The sequence below is a fragment of the Carassius gibelio genome, chromosome A23 (assembly GCF_023724105.1).
Source record: "Carassius gibelio isolate Cgi1373 ecotype wild population from Czech Republic chromosome A23, carGib1.2-hapl.c, whole genome shotgun sequence".
Taxonomy (NCBI): domain Eukaryota; kingdom Metazoa; phylum Chordata; class Actinopteri; order Cypriniformes; family Cyprinidae; genus Carassius; species Carassius gibelio.
In genome coordinates, this window is record NC_068393.1 from 9,793,503 (window position 1) to 9,810,187 (window position 16,685).

General features: G+C 37.8%; 2 protein-coding genes and 1 long non-coding RNA gene across 9 annotated transcripts in view; 1 reads left to right on the forward strand and 2 right to left on the reverse strand.

Annotated features, from left to right (window-relative positions):
• Window positions 1–5,749, forward strand: part of LOC127944749 (plexin-B1) — a 69,984-nt gene extending 64,235 nt beyond the window's left edge. For all 7 annotated transcript variants that reach the window (XM_052540963.1, XM_052540960.1, XM_052540961.1 and 4 more), the window contains 11 exons: window positions 414–560; window positions 774–939; window positions 1,196–1,299; window positions 1,385–1,469; window positions 2,255–2,427; window positions 2,505–2,665; window positions 2,735–2,882; window positions 2,965–3,029; window positions 3,116–3,191; window positions 3,554–3,628; window positions 4,072–5,749. In XM_052540963.1, the coding sequence (XP_052396923.1) occupies window positions 414–560; window positions 774–939; window positions 1,196–1,299; window positions 1,385–1,469; window positions 2,255–2,427; window positions 2,505–2,665; window positions 2,735–2,882; window positions 2,965–3,029; window positions 3,116–3,191; window positions 3,554–3,628; window positions 4,072–4,176 (1,305 nt within the window). In that variant the 3' untranslated portion in view covers window positions 4,177–5,749. The remainder of the gene's footprint in view (window positions 1–413; window positions 561–773; window positions 940–1,195; window positions 1,300–1,384; window positions 1,470–2,254; window positions 2,428–2,504; window positions 2,666–2,734; window positions 2,883–2,964; window positions 3,030–3,115; window positions 3,192–3,553; window positions 3,629–4,071) is intronic.
• A 4,561-nt stretch (window positions 5,750–10,310) lies between these two features.
• slc16a7 (solute carrier family 16 member 7) lies at window positions 10,311–16,396 on the reverse strand. Its single transcript, XM_052541784.1, has 5 exons — window positions 16,261–16,396; window positions 15,831–16,065; window positions 15,362–15,505; window positions 11,281–12,099; window positions 10,311–11,198 (listed from the first exon to the last, which is right to left on the reverse strand). The coding sequence occupies exons 2-5, from the start codon at window positions 16,045–16,047 to the stop codon at window positions 10,957–10,959; spliced, it is 1,422 nt and encodes a 473-aa protein (XP_052397744.1). The 5' UTR covers window positions 16,048–16,065; window positions 16,261–16,396; the 3' UTR covers window positions 10,311–10,956.
• LOC127945178 (uncharacterized) lies at window positions 12,424–15,355 on the reverse strand. The gene is made up of 2 exons (XR_008150543.1): window positions 14,336–15,355; window positions 12,424–12,687 (listed from the first exon to the last, which is right to left on the reverse strand). It is a non-coding gene; the product is annotated as an uncharacterized LOC127945178 (long non-coding RNA).
• Window positions 16,397–16,685: the final 289 nt, after the last annotated feature.

Here is a 16,685-nt window from a genome sequence, read left to right on the forward strand (position 1 = left end):
TTTATAGGATTTATTTATATATATTTTATTTTTGTATTTTATATTATACATTCTTATATTATTTATTTATATATGACGCTGGACCACAAAACCAGTCATAAGGGTCTGCATAATTTTTCAAAATTGAGATTTATACATCATCTGAGAACTAAATAAATAAGTTTTCCATTGATGTGTGGTTTGTTAGGATATTTGCCGAAATACAACTATTGAAAAATCTGGAATCTGAGGGTGCAAAAAAAAAAAAAATTAACAAAATAACTTTATGGAACAAGATCTTTACTTAATATCCTTATGATTTTGGCATTAAAAAAAACATCAATAATTTTGACCCACACAATGTATTTTTGGCTATTGCTACAAATATACCCCAGCGACTTAAGGGTCACATATATCCATGTATTTATGTGTAGGACACAGCAGGTGAGGCGTTCTACATGCTGTTCAGAGCCATAAAGCACCAGGTGGATAAAGGCCCAGTGGACGCTGTCACAGGCAAAGCCAAATACACACTCAACGACAACCGACTGCTGCGGGAGGACGTGGAGTACCGCACACTGGTGAGACACACACACACACTCTCTACACTGATGCAGAAATAAACATTACACTAAGTGTTGTCCATAATTCAAGGTTGATATGGTTTTTAATCCGATAACTCTTTCACACATGACATACAACTTTGCAGAGTCCTGAAAAAACATAGAACGTTTTTTCACGAGCAGTTAAATGAAACGACAAGCTTTTCAACCTCTGTCCATGTTGCCCCATAGACTCTGAATGTCCTGGTGAGCAGCGGGGGTGCGGGCGAGTCTCAGACGGTCCCCACTAAAGTGCTGGACTGTGACACCATCACACAGGTGAAGGAGAAGATCGTGGAGCAGACGTGGAAGGGCACGTCATACTCCCAGAGACCCTCCGCAGACGCTGTGCATCTGGGTAAGATTAAAAACCCAGATGATTATTTAAATAAATGTAGATTTATTACTTAAAATACATAGAGAGTAAATAATAATGCTAATTTTTACCTATCATGTGTTCCCGGGGAATCGAACCCCCTACCTTGCCTAATAGCGCTTGATAGCACAATGCTCTACCACTTGAGCTACAGGAACACTAAAAAGATATGTAAATAACACAGTCTAATTGAATATTGAGTGATAAATGTAAGTTGTTGTAATGGTGTGTTTTATAGAGTGGAGGGCTGGGGTGGCTGGTCATCTGATCTTGTCGGATCAGGACTTGACATCAGTGGTCCAGGGGTCCTGGAAGCGCCTCAACACCTTACAACACTACAAGGTCTGTCAAGTTGTTCATTTTGTGGAGCGAGACTTGACATGCTTGAGTCACTGTTGATTTGTAAGTGTTACCTATATCTCTGCAGGTCCCAGACGGAGCCACAGTAACACTGGTGTCACGACGGTCCAAGCAGATCCACCACGACAGCCAAGACTACGTCCCAGGAGAGAGTGCGTTTGCTCCTTTCTCAGCTTGACATATGGGTCTCGGTTTTGGGGTTTTTTCGAGAGAACTAAACACATAAAAATTGACCAAATCGGTGCAGAATTCAGGGTTGAACTATCTCAGTCCTTTAGTTTTAAAATATTAGTTTTACTAAGAATACATTTTTTATTATTATTGAAGTGTGAAATAATTATTTGTTATGATAGTATGTTTTTATGTTCCAGATCAAATTAATTACACGTCATTATTTTATATTTAATTCACTGTTTTCAATAGTAGATATTGTGGATTGTTTATTGAATTTATGCTACCGTTCAAAGGTTTGGGGTCAGTAAAAAGTAATTAATGCTTGTATTTAGCAAGGATGCATTCAATTGATCAAAAGTGACTGTAAAGACATCTGTAATGTTACAAAAATTGAACTTTCTGCTTATCAAAGAAACCTTGAAAAAAAGTATTAAGCAGCACAACAGTTTTCAAGATTGATAATAATAAGAAATGTTTCTTAAGCAGTCATTCAGTATATCAGACTGATTTCTGAAGGATCATGTGACTCTGAAGACTGGAGGAATGATGCTGTAAATTCAGCTTTGACTCACAGGAATAAAATAAATTTTAAGATATATTACAAAAGAACTAAAAATTCTAAATTCAAATAAATGCAACCTTGGTGCGCATGAGAAGCATCTTTCAAAACTAAAATATATTGAACAGTAGCGTATAATCCAGAATAATGACCACTATAAGAGATTTTCTCATATTTTCTCCTATTCTTTCTTTCCTCTCTCAGAGACCCCGATGTTGGAGGATGGAGATGAAGGAGGAGTGAAGCAGTGGCACCTGGTGAAGGCCGGTGAGGAGGCGGAGCTACCCAAACACAGACGGGGCAGTCTGAGAGACAAAGAGCGTGAGAGAGCCAAGGCCATCCCAGAGATCTACCTCACACGCCTGCTGTCTGTGAAGGTACCTCACACACACACTCCCCTCACACACCTCCCTCTAGACAGGGCCAGATGGGTCACCTGTACTCTCTGTTTTAGGGCACCCTGCAGAAGTTTGTAGACGATCTGTTCACGGTGATTCTGAGCACCAGTCAGCCGGTTCCTCTGGCTGTCAAATATTTCTTTGATCTGTTGGACGACCAGGCCGCCCAGCACAACATCACAGACCCAGAGACAATCCACATATGGAAAACAAACAGGTCGGTAAAGAATGAGCCAGGTATCACCAGTAATTCGGTCACAGCTTATATTTGGTCACTGTTTTGCAGCTTGCCGCTGAGATTCTGGATTAATATCTTGAAGAACCCCCAGTTCATCTTCGATGTGCAGGCCTCGGACAATGTAGACGCGGTGCTGTCAGTCATTGCTCAGACCTTCATGGACTCCTGCACCATCGCCGACCACAAACTGGGCAGGGTAAGCCAATCAGACTGCATCGTGGGAAGAATCCAGATAGAGAGAGATCAGCTGCTAATGACTTTCTGTGTTGTACATACAGGACTCCCCGATCAACAAGCTCCTGTACGCTCGGGACATCCCACGCTACAAACAGATGGTGGAGAAGTGAGTTCAGTCGGCTCATGCAGTTAATGCAGTTAATGTGGAATGAGATGCACTCACCATACTTTGTTGATTGTATTTCGTCTCAGATATTATTCAGATATTAGACAGACCATCCCTGTCAGTGACCAAGAGATGAACTCTTCTCTAGCTGAACTCTCAAGGGTGAGTTATGGGACGTCCACCTACACCGTGATGCTCAGGTTACAATATTTACACATTTGATGATGACGAACCGCCTGCAGTAGCTGCAAATGAACCACAAATAAAGCCCTCACCTGATCCATTAGATTGTGGTTGTTTTGACCGGCCTTCAAAGATGACTCTTGTTAGAAAGCTCTTTGTACGAAGCAAACCGCGAAGCCCTGGACATACTAAGATGACGGACCGCAATCTGAGGCTGCCATATATTTATTTTATGTAAATCATCCCCCCACAGTGTGAGACAACAAATATGTTAAATGCATTTTTGAATAATAATGAATTCATTGTAATAATATCTATCTTCTGTTTTGCTTCCATTGCAGAACTACTCTAATGAAGTTAATCATCTAGTGGCATTGCACGAGTTGTACAAGTACATCAACAAATACTATGATCAGGTGAGAACTTCTCTCTCTCCGTCTCTCTAAGTTTTTTATCAAACAGCAAGTGTATGTTTAAATTTGTTAGATTATTAAAACGAAAGCATGTTTGAACTCAAAGTAGCTCTTCTTTTGTCTGTTTTGGGTGCTTTTCCCTTCAGATGAGTTAGTGAAATTTGCGTTCTCTGGTGTGAATAGTGATGAAGAAGTCTTTCTTGTCATGCACTCGTGCTCATGTGTTTTATAGCAACCTAATAACAATAACAATGATGCACAGTATTAACAGTGACAAAAATACTCTTGTTGTAAACATCTACAATTACAAGCAGAACAATATTCGCCTGTAGACATAGGTCTCATTTTCTAGAGTTTTTGAGAATAAAATATTTATTGAGCTATGAACATACAGCACTTTCAATCAAACACCCGACCTTTTCTTATAAAACCTTGTTTTCTATCAGATCATCACAGCTTTAGAGGAGGACTCCACTGCTCAAAAGATGCAGCTGGGCTACAGACTCCAACAGATCGCTGCAGCTGTGGAGAATAAAGTCACTGACCTCTGACCTGTAACCTCGGACAGACGCTCGGAAAGACTGTAAAAGAGACAAAGCCCGTGGCAGAAAGAGAGCAGAGACCTCGCCAGAAGGCATGAACTCGTACTTCCTGGAGCCTCCAGAGCACGGAGGATATCTGAGACGGATGGTTCCCATTAAAGACAGCATTCACAGATTGGAGGAGCGTGAACCTCTCACAGATGTCACATGTACACTGGAGCTGGTCTGTAGAGTTGCATCTGCACAGCCGTCACTCACCCACACACTTCTGAGAGGAGTCCTTTATCTGATGCGCTAGTGCTACAGGGTTTCCTGCATTGAGACGTGCGGCCCGAGCACAGAATGATCAAAACACCACATCTTCTGGATTTAAAAAAGAAGTCTTACAAAGGCCTGTTACTGTTCGGTGGATTCTTAATAAACTGTTTATCCATGCATTCAGTGTGATGCGCTTTATGTTGCAGCCTTTGACCTGCTCATAAAGAACAAAGGATGGCTTCTGAGGACAACTGAAACGTCTTGCTCAACTCTCCCATTGACCTTTCGTTAACATTTCTCTTGAAAACAGGTTTCATCCAGATTTTTTTAGTTTTGTTTTAAATGAAAAACACTGGTTTAAGGGACGTCGCCCCAACAGGGCCATTTGAAATGTTTTCATGTGGCACAGGCTACAGTATTATATACATTAACATGCATGAATACTCACCGTGAATCTTAGGTTGGCACATGCAAGTCGCGTGTGCATTTTATCGTGGATTCTGATCGTGTAAATGGCAGGTTAACCCGATTAACACACCTAGTTTAGGTGAATAGGTTTCATGTAACGTTCACAATGCTCAGTTGTGCATTTGTTCTAGTCATTAAGGTTTGTTTGTTTTTCAGTGTTAAAGTGTGCTTTTCAATGTATTTGGTTGGCTTTCAGTAAAAGAAAAAAAAGGTTTCCGTGACTGTCACCACGTGTGCACACTTGGCTATAATAATTATGCCTGAAGTATTTAATTTATGCTGTTTTGTTTTTGTTTTATATATATTATTTGTGCGATCATGACCATCTTTTCAAACATTTTATATATATATAATCTTTCTTTTTCTGATCAGATCATGGCTAACATAAATTTAGATTTTTCTATTTTTAAAGTTTTCCGAACCCCGAATGCACATTTTATTGTGAGCTGTTGTGCTGTGTGCATCGCTCGCACGTTTAACGTTCTTATTGGTTTTTATGTATTTATTTATTTATTTTGGGTTTGATAAATGTACAGACCAAATTTGGTAATTATGATGCACCCCTCCCAAATTTAAAATGAACTTCTTTTTTTTTTCTTTCAGCCTGTAATCTACAGTGGACCGACTGCAGTGGTCAGTGTTTGTTCAGATCTCTTCATGCAGATAAACTGCTCTTATTTTTGCTGTAGTTCACTATTGTGCTCACTCTTTTGTACGTATGTGTGGCTATGTTTATTTTGTAAGTCTTGCACAGGATGTGTTGGCCTGTTTGAAGCGACTGTTAATTGTTTCTACCATCAGTTGTTCTTTTACCTGTGCATTTCTATTGTAAATAAAATGTTGCTATAAATCTAAATGTTTCACAATTTGTTGGACATTCAGCTTTACTTTAACAAACTGTTCAGAAAGATGCATTGTAAGACAGGTTGATTGCATCTTCGTATTAAAGGAACAGTTTATGCAAAATGAACATTCTGTAATTGTTTACTTCAACTAGTGAAATATGTCTTTAATTACAACTCTTGTCTACACTTTTCAAGGCCTACTGAATCCTTCTCATTTCTAACGAACTCATCATTCATGATTATGTGATGAACGCCTCAGCTGCTTTCTCATCCAGATAATTGCTTTTGATTTGTGTTACTGTCAGACACTTTGGCAGTTGGCAGTGTGAGAATAGCTGATCTATTTATGACCCATGATGCAGTTTTCAGACATGTCCCATTTAGAGTACAAAGCCAAGGGGAGAACGCTAAAAGAAGGAAAAGAATGAAGCTTTCTGAGATACAGATTTGATTCATTATTATCAGTGTTTATTAATCATCAGATTGTGATCAGACTGAAATCGAACGGTGGCTTCCATAAAATGATTCTACATTTAATAAGTTTATGTGGACTGTATTTCAAACAAACATGAAACAGTATTCACAACTGATTTTACTAAAATAATGCAGTGCATTTCCAAATCAAACAAGTAATTCACTTCAGAAAATAGTGGGACTTAAATGTCACTAAATACCACAATGGAGACCCGAATATGAGTTTGCTAAATCATTTCTCTGTTTTATTTTTATTTACCATTTACCATAATTTAAAATTCCTCATCCCTCATTCCTATACATTCATTTAAAAATGTACAAAATAAATACATTTTAAAAATATGTTTTAGTTTGTTTACAACTAATATTTAAATGTTTTCTATTTACTATCCCTCATTCATATACACACATACATAATCCCATGTATACGGTATTTATTAGACAGACAGCTCCTGTATCTCTCTCTTTTTCACAAAAATATTTAAAATCTGCTTCAAATGTTGTTATTATGTCAGAGATTATGTGTGTGGCCTTGGGTAGCCATATAATAAATGTCTTTTTTTATTCTTCAGGACATGGATACTGTACTGCCCAGTTGGTGTTGGCAGAAGTGAATCCTTGTATAATCAAAATGTCTGCTTTGTATTTAGATGAGTTATGTTGTTTTATATATATATATATATATATATATATATATATATATATATATATATATATATATATATATATATATAGATAGATAGATAGATAGATAGATAGATAGCATGTGGTTTATTGGTCTATATATCAGTGGTTCTCAGACTTCCACTTTTTGATCTTTTAAGAACATCTACCTAATTGACATTTCTTTGAGATTTAGTTTAAGTACTTTTAGTTTAAGATACATCCCAATAATTTTAGAATTATAATTTTACAATGAATTAATTAGCATGCAGTTGTATGGGTTAATATTCAGACTTTGAATTTCAGTTCAAACACTAATAGTTTCTGCATAATGTAAAATACTTTATTATAAATTGTACATATTTGAATGCATTTAATAATCTATTATGAAAACAATACATTCATGTGTAATTTGTAGTTTAGTCCATCTTTTAAAAAAAAAAACTTCTTTCTGTGCTTGGTTACATATCAATCCTGCTTAAAATCAGAAATTAGAAATACATAATGTAAGGAAAAAAATACTAATTTAAAATCAATTCTATGTTTTTAGTGGTGAAGTGTTTGTATCAGGTGGAACTACCATGGTAATGATTTATACTCTGGTACTGAGTACCATAGTCATACAATGGTATTTACCATGGTACTTTTTTGCATGTGCCAGTAAAATGTTTTTTGTTTTGTTTTGTTTTTTGACTGTTTTGAGTTTGACTGTGGGAATATTGTATGCTGCATTACATCAGCAACCACTGAATCACTTATGCTTACATCTGCAAACATTTATGACTCTTGTGATACTTTTTGCATCATACATGTGTGATTATGCGTGTAGTTTACCTGTAAAGCACCTACTCATTGGCCACCGTTAGATGAATATGGATTCACTCTGTCTGGCCAAGATGAACTGACATTACTGTGATGTGTGAGTGAGTCTCTCTCTCTCTCTCTCTCTCTATCTCTCTCTCTGGTTCTTTGTCTCTCTTCCATTGTATGTTTTTAGCCTTTCAACAGTAACAGGCAACCCATCAAAAATCTTCTTCTTCTTTTATTAAAATACTGTTTTGTATATAAACGATCTTCACCTGCAGTACAGTCATTCAACAAGCTGTATGTGCAATAAAGAACTGTTTCATCATTAGCAAACAATAGAAGACTTTTACTGGTTTGTTTCCTAGGACTTTATTCATCTAGGATCTACACCTAGGATGGCTTGTGGGTGAGTAAATTGTCTCTTTACAGTTTTTATTAGTCACTTTGGCACATTTCATAAATCATCCTTGAGATTTGCAAAACAGTAAGTGCAATTCTCAAAACAACTCGTACAAATAGAAGAACACCATGGATTACCTGCAAAAGCCAGTTTCTTGCTCAAAATCTTTAGTTCGTCTCTCAGAAATAAATATCTGTGTCAATGAACATGTCAGTGCCATCAGAATAACAAGTCCTTGTGTCATAGTTTGCGGATAAGACACAAAATCACTTAGTCATGTTGTCAATATAACAGTGTACTCTGGAGGGATGCTCTGATGTAAACTATGGCAACATTTTGGATGACAGTTACTGTATTGAACAGTATGCAATTTGCTTATGTATGCCATATAATCATTTCAAAAGTATATAATACATTTTGAGCGACATGACATTAGCAACTGATAGTGTAGGAAACCGCAGATAAATGTGCGTTATCTATTGAATGAATGTACGAAAGCAATCGCAACTTGTTCAAAAGAATGAGAAACTGGTTTTATGATGTGTATAAATGACTAGATGATGTGGAGGTTGTACAAGTAGTTTTGAGAATTTCATTTCTGATTTGATGAAATGCACCAAAGTGACTGAGAAAAACTGTAATAGACTGTCACTTGCTGCCACCTACTGGCATAATGGTGTAGCAGAGAGTCACTAAAAATGCCCAGCACACACTAATAAGTATTCTAGATGGTCCTTCCCTTGCAGAATTTCAGCCAAACTTTGTCAGCAAAAAAGCAGATTCCTATTGAAATGACTGGATTGCAACAGTTTCAACGATTGTTTTCTGAGAAACAATAAATGTGACCGCACGTGGAACGCTACAGTACAGTGAAAAGTCCCATATTTCAACACTTTTGAAACGCTGCTCGGTGAATCACATTCAAAGACACACTAACTGTTGTATAAACTTCTCAACATTTCACATCTGTTCTGTGGGAAATTTGGGGTATGCTTTTATAGCATTTTAGTCTTCATGTAATACAGCAATACATACTGAGAGTCATTAGTTGATTCTTGACCGTTATGTAGATATGTGTCTGCTGTTGGAGCTGCTGGGACCAGACTTCCTCATCTCATCCTCCAGGGGGCGCAACACACACTCACTCTTCAGCCATTAAAACCACAATCCTCCAGGGTCACTGATAATAATTCAGTGTGAATGAAGTAAATCATTACATTGTATTACTGCAATAAATGTAGCATTAATTCGTCATCTGCTACTGTCACACAGAAGCAGCTGCAAAGCCTGGAAACTTGGATAATATCACTGAGAAGATTGCAGACCTTGGCAGCTCATGTTGTGTGGTGCAGTTCATATAATGCTGTCCTCAAAGTCAAAGAATCCACAGCGTGCTCTTGTGGATGCAAATGAATGATGTTTATACCTGGTTAGATTACTTCCCCTTTTTTGTGTTGTTATAGTACAAACACTTTTGTCATGAGATCCAGACCAGACAGTATCGCCCTCTGGAGCCCAGCACTGTTTTTTGGGGTTGACCATTTCTAATATTTTTAGACCAGCTGGCTCATATTCTTGAGCTCCTGGGTAAGATCCCAGTGTCAGTATTTCTATCAGTATTCAACCGTAAGGGTGCGTACAATACTACATTTGGCTTTCCTAATTGGACAGGTCAAATTCATAATTTTAATGCTAGAATGATTTAAATGTTGCCCGGGCTAATATTAATGTTATTCTCCAAAAGAAGTGTTGCAGCTTTTCTCTGATTTCCTCTTACAGATGTTGGACTCCCTGCCAACAGCAGCCGAGTGTCTCAAACATCCCTGGCTAAATCTGTAACCCTCTCTGGCTTTCTTACTTGAATAGGTTTCTGTTCATGTCTGTTCTGTGTGTGTCGAATGAAAAGACTTTGTGAAAGTCCGTATAAGTCTTCATTTCCTCACTCTCATGTTGTCCTTTTCCAAATCTGTAGGACTTTCTTTCCTTTGTGGAAAACACATAAAAGATACTTTGATAAATGTGTCTGTATTAAGTGTCAATAGGGTCCAATGTTTTTTTGGGCACAGCATTCTTCAAAATATCTTTGTTTGTGATCCAGAGTAGAAAGTAATGCATGCAGGTAACATTAGGTCAGAAAGTAAACCATTTTTGGATGAACCATCCCTTTAAACAAGGATGGCTGGGTCTGGAACATAGATGTGTATGCATAGCAAAGCTTGCATAGCAAATATATTTAAAGCTGTTTTTAATGTCTTTAATACTAAACAACTAAACTTTTTTTTAATCAAAGTGTAAAGAATGAACCTACAATGAGTGTTGTGTGTTTATAGATAAATGTTGTTTTTTTTCTTAAGACATTTCACTATATTAATTTGGAGCTCTGCATTTTAATGTCTGTTATATTAATGTACACTCATCTGTTTTTTTTTTCAGTCATCTGTATGCCAATAAGCATAACATTTTCAGATTGAAATGAAACCTATATCATTGTTTAAGTAATAATATACAATGAAAACTCTACAATTAAAGCAATAAATCTTAATAAAATACAGAATGCTGATGTCTGGAATACTTGATTCTGATTGGTCAGTCTCAGCAGTCAGATATTTCTGAAATACTACCGGTACTACTTCATGTCTCTTATATCACAGTAGAAGCTTTAACATGATATAGAGGAACGGATATAAAATCATTTCAACTCTTTGCCTCTCTCTTGACAGACAGACATATAGATAAAAGGACAGATATACATAGATAGGTAGAAAGACAGAATGACGGATATACCAACGACAGATAGATATACGTATAAATACAATGGCAGAACAATAAATAAGTAGACAGAACAACAGATATTAAGACAGACAGACAGACAGCTCATCCTTCCTCCTGTGTGTTTTGTCTGATCTCTTCCTCGTTGTCTTTGTTTTCCTCATTGGCAGCAAGCTCTTTGGCCGAGCCGATCTCTAGCTCTTCCACCTTTCTCTGTTTCCCTTCCTTTTCCAACCATCTGTAGTTGTAATAGTTCATGATGTAGAGGAAGATACCTCCAAGCACCATCATCACGCCACAAGCAAAGTACATGTATTTATAGTCCAAGAAGATGTCGACCAGCAAACCTGAGGAAGAAATCTGTGACTAAGCATCCTGAGCATTGTAACACATAGATACGTCAGTCAGTCCGTGAGCATCTGAACTTACCAGAGATTGGTGGCCCTAGCAGGACAGGCCCACACTCTATAATGGTAGCAAGCCCGACCGCACTGGAGAACCGCTGGGCTCCCACCAAATCCATGAGGACCTCGAACAGGAGAGCACACACCATCCCAAAAGCCAGGCCGAAAAACACGGCGTACACCACCAGGCCACTGTAACCTGGTAAGAGCGGACACATTATATGGCACAGGCCATTAAATATCACAGAGAGGCTGAAGAAATACTGGATTTTGGGTCTAATCCATCTGGTGTTGGCCACCAAACCCGTTCCAGGACGTGCAAACATGTCTACTAGAGCGAATATGGAGAGCAGGAATGCTGCGGAGTACTCATCTATCCCCTGATGCTTGGCATATGGTGCCAGGAAGACTACAGGAGCAAAAAATCCAAAAAACATGAGCACATTTCCCACCAGATAGATAAGGAAACCTCTGTGCTTGAAGAGGGAGACATCAATGAATTGGTTGACTTTGGTGGCACAGCCTGACTGCTTGGACTCGTCTTCTCCAGCTCTCTGAGAGGTGACGTCCAGCTTTCCCGTGTCGTTCTCATCAGTGGTTTTCCTCATCTTGATGGGTCTCATAAGGGATCCTGCCATGCAGCAGTTGAACAGCACTCCTCCGAGGATGAGGAAGCTTCCTCGCCATCCAAAATGGTCAAAGAGAAACTGGTTGAGGGGAGCCAGAGTGGACAGGAAGACTGGGCTACCTGCCATTGCCAGGCCATTTGCTATGGGCCTTTTCACAAGGAAGTATTTACCGATTATTGTAAGGGATGGTTGCAGGTTAAAAGCTAAGCCAAAGCCTGTAAAACAAAAGCATTTTATGTGAATTTTCATTGGGTTAACATTTGACAAAGTACATAAATCCCGTAATTGAGAAGTACAGAGGTCCTGATGACACATTACTACAATAAATGTACTCTATTTAAGGGTTAAAAATAACCATGGGTTATTTAGCAACCCAGCTCTGGTTAAATATTGGACAGGACACATGGGTTGTATTATTTGTTTTAAAATGACTATATAATTCCTGGCTTCAAATGGTTTGGAAGCTAGAAATCAGACGCTCAGAATTACTAGAGGCAACAGTAATAATCAAAAGGTGAACAAACATTAATAAGCAAGAGCACACTGACAAATTTAATTTATTGGGGTGAATACAGCACGGTTTACACAATATTACATATATTTTAAATCGATTAACAAGCATTTTAGAAATAAAAAAGTAATATTTAAAAGTAACATTTCAATTTAAGTGTATTAAACATTGTCTATTATCCTTTTTATCCAAAATAGTCCTGATTCTCGTGTTGGGCGGCGAAACTGAGAACGTCAGACTGCTGCCTCGTGTTTCACTTACAGCTGAAAGATCCCGCGACTGACTCCATAACCTGCCCATAAACAAACAGTATGAGATTAGAGAACATATTTTAACATTAAAAAAATTACAGGTGCATCTCAATTAGAATGTCATGGAAAAGTTAATTTATTTCAGTAATTCAACTCAAATTGTGAAACTCGTGTAATAAATAAATTCAGTGCACACAGACTGAAGTAGTTTAAGTCTTTGGTTCTTTTAATTTTGATGATTTTGGCTCACATTTAACAAAAACCCACCAATTCATTATCTCAACGAATTAGAATATGGTGACATGCAATCAGCTAATCAACTCAAAACACCTGCAAAGGTTTCCTGAGTCTTCAAAACAGTCTCTCAGTTTGGTTCGCTAGGCTACACAATCATGGGGAAGACTGCTGATCTGACAGGTGTCCAGAAGACAATCATTGACACCCTTCACAAGGAGGGCAAGCCACAAACATTCATTGCCAAAGAAGCTGGCCGTTCACAGAGTGCTGTATCCAAGCATGTTAACAGAAAGTTGAGTGGAAGGAAAAAGTGTGGAAGAAAAAGATGCACAACCAACCAAGAGAACCGCAGCCTTATGAGGATTGTCAAACAAAATCAATTCAAGAATTTAAGAGAACTTCACAAGGAATGGACTGAGGCTGGGTTCAAGAGCCACCACACACAGACGTGTCCAGGAATTTGCTGAACCACAGACAACCTCAGAAACTTCTTACCTGGGCTAAGGAGAAGAAGAACTGGACTGTTGCCCATTGGTCCAAAGTCCTCTTTTCAGATAAGACCAAGTTTTGTATTTAATTTGGAAACCAAGGTCCTAGATTCTGGAGGAAGGGTGGAGAAGCTCATAAACCAAGTTGCTTGAAGTCCAGTGTTAAGTTTCCACAGTCTGTGATGATTTGAGGTGCAATGTCATCTGCTGGTGTCACTGCACCCGTTTACCAAGACATTTTGGAGCACTTCATGCTTCCTTCTGCTGACCAGCTTTCTGAAGATGCTGATTTCATTTTCCAGCAGAATTTGGCACCTGCCCACACTGCCATAACCACCAAAAGTTAGTTAAATGACCATGGTGTTGGTGTGATTGACTCTATGGGGGAATCTATGGGCTATTGTCAAGAGGAAAATGAGAAACAAGAGACCAAAAAATGCAGATGAGCTGAAGGCCACAGTCAAAGAAACCTGGGCTTCCAGACCACCTCAGCAGTGCCACAAACTTGCCATGCTGAATTGAGGCAGTAATTAAAGCAAAAGGAGCCTCTACCAAGTATTGAGTACATGTACAGTAAATGAACATACTTTCCAGAAGGCCAATAACTCACAAAAAAATTTTTCTTTATTGGTTTCATGAAGCATTCTAATTTGTTGAGATCGTGAATTGATGGCTTTTTGTTAAATATGAGCAAAAATCATCACAAAAATCATTTAAAAAAAAAACAAAGCCTTAAACTACTTCAATCTGTGTGCATTGAATTTATTTAATACATAGGTTTCACAATTTGAGTTGAATTACTGAAATAAATAAACTTTTCCACAACATTCTAATTTACTGAGATGCACCTGTAATCAGTGCATGTAATGCAAAGCTTTGGCAATAAAAAACTTACACAAGTTGCGGTGTGTAAAATAAATCATTTACAGCACAATAAAAACTTTAGAGATTAAATAAACCGTACCTTTCTTTCACTGAAGACGTGCACCAGTTCGGTGGTTGAAGACACAAAAAGCCTGTGCTCAGATACTCAAAACTCAGCGGATGGGCAAAAAAAACTAAAAGCATTGTAGACAAAAGTAACTATGATTTGACATAATCCATAACGCTCAAAACACCTCTTTGAGAGAAGGGTCTAATGTTCCAGACACTGTGACATTCACCACCATTCAAAGTTTTTCAAGGAAGATTTTATTTAATAAGTATTTTTTTATTTTTTTTTATTAATAGTTTTATTCACCAAGACACATTAAACTGATCAAAAGTGACAGAAAAAGACTATTAATGTTTCAAAAGATTATGATATGATACTATTTCAAATAAAAGTAATTTTTTTATTTATTCTAAATCATCAAAAAATATATACAGTTTCCACAAAAAAATATTACGTGGCACAACTGTCTTCAACATTGATGATGATAATTATTAGACAAGTTTCTTGATCATTAAATCGGCATTACTATCTTTAGTGTAACTGAAACCTTTGAACGGTAATGCAGATATGATGTTATATAGTTTCGAGTCCGATCAGCACACTGGAGCTCTGAGAATCATTTTACTCCCTCTTTTAGGCTCATTTCGAGTCAGACAAGACAGATTCAGTGATTTGTTCATTTAAAACTTGCTTCAAGTGCTTCGAGTTATTAATGAAATAGTGAGTGTTGCCACTCAATCTCACACATGAACAAACTGATTCATTCAAGATATCTATCACGTCTCGGATCAGTCACTTCACTTCAAAATAACAAGGAATGGCATGTTTTTCTAAAACCCAGAATATTAATTTAGACATGGAGATCAAACAGACAGATTTGACCTTGCAGTTGTAATCTTTGATCTCTCTCTCTCACACACACACACACACACACATGCCGGGGAGGAACCCCAGTGCACTGTACTAACCAATCACAATCTAGCATGGTTTAGATTAGCAGAACAATATGACAAGCAGGAAAATGTATTTAAATGATAGAAACGTTGAAATATGTACCTCCAATGACTCCCACGCATAAATACAAATGCACAATGGTGGTGCCAAAAGAAGCCGTGACCATTGCAACCCCAACCATTAGCCCTCCAACTATCACCACCGGGCGGCTCCCATAGCGGTTCACCAAAACACTGCTCACGGGTCCTGCAAGGGGACACAGAAAGATGATGCAATGCTCATAATAAAAGTAATACTGAAGCCTTGACTTGTAATCTGACCTTGGTTTGGATGTGAGTGACTATGCAAAATTAGACTAAAAAGACCACAGCTTTGGCTCATTATGCAACCATGGGTACAAAGTAATCTTTGATTTGGGCTCCTTCTGTTATTTGGTTTCTTCTAGCACACACTGTTCTGCTCTGCCTGATTGTGGGAGCACCTGGAGTGCCAAGTAATGGCGCAGCTCTCCAAAACTGACATGCATGTACGTATATATTAGCATGCAAAGTTGAGTAATATGCTCTCTAACCTCCTGCGTACATGGTAGCCAGCATGATGGAGGAGACCCAGGCTATCTCACTGTAGGAGATGGAGAAATACTCCTGGATTTCCTTGAAGTAGATGGTAAGGGACTTGGGGAAGGCGTAAGAGAAGCCGATGGAGATGAAGGACCCGAACACCACGGCCCAGCCCCAGCCTCCATCTGGAGGAGTGTAGCCCAGGTTTGTGCTAGCTGGTCGGGGCATTTTTGCTTTAGTTCCTCTCTAAAATAATCATTTAAAAGAATGATTACATCAGTATCTTTCAATAGAAGTACAGAACACTCATTCACTCGGAAATCATTAGTTGATCTTTGTACACGTTTATCAATTGATATCTCCATTTCCACTAACTGAAAACTTTCTAGGAAAAGTGAATAAATATATGCAAAGTATTAAAGACAGGATTAGTGAGCTTACCTCTCGGCAGGAGTTGAGAGACAACTGGCAAAGCCTCCAGACAGCTGTTCGTGCCCTGCTATCTTTTTTTCTTCTTCTTCATTTTCTTATCAGGTCACTCTTTTTGTGGTTCTTCATATCACGTGAAATGCCTTGCCTTTTTTTTTTAAAGAGAGAGAGAGAGAGAGAGAGAGAGAGAGAGAGAGAGAGAGAGAGAGAGAGTGAAGGTGTGGATACATTTTTTTATTAAATATATTTATGAATATATAAGTAGCATTTTATATGCACATTTACACAGTCATATACACAATTTAAAATGTAACTAAATTTACTAAATAAATAAATAATATCAAATTATTAAATAAAAAAAAAATGTAAAAAAAAGTGTAGAACTTGAAGACATTATTTATAAACTTTATAAACTTTAAATAAGTTTTAATTTTTTT

Bases quoted from the DNA above. Each gene is read 5' to 3' on its own strand.
- slc16a7 (XM_052541784.1), bottom strand. From the start codon at position 16,047: ATGCCCCGACCAGCTAGCACAAACCTGGGCTACACTCCTCCAGATGGA. The intron at 15,506-15,830 runs GTTAGAGAGCAT...GTCCCCTTGCAG, and splicing joins GGCTACCATGTACGCAGGAG to GACCCGTGAGCAGTGTTTTG. The intron at 12,100-15,361 runs GTACATATTTCA...TTTGTTTTACAG, and splicing joins ATGCGTGGGAGTCATTGGAG to GCTTTGGCTTAGCTTTTAAC.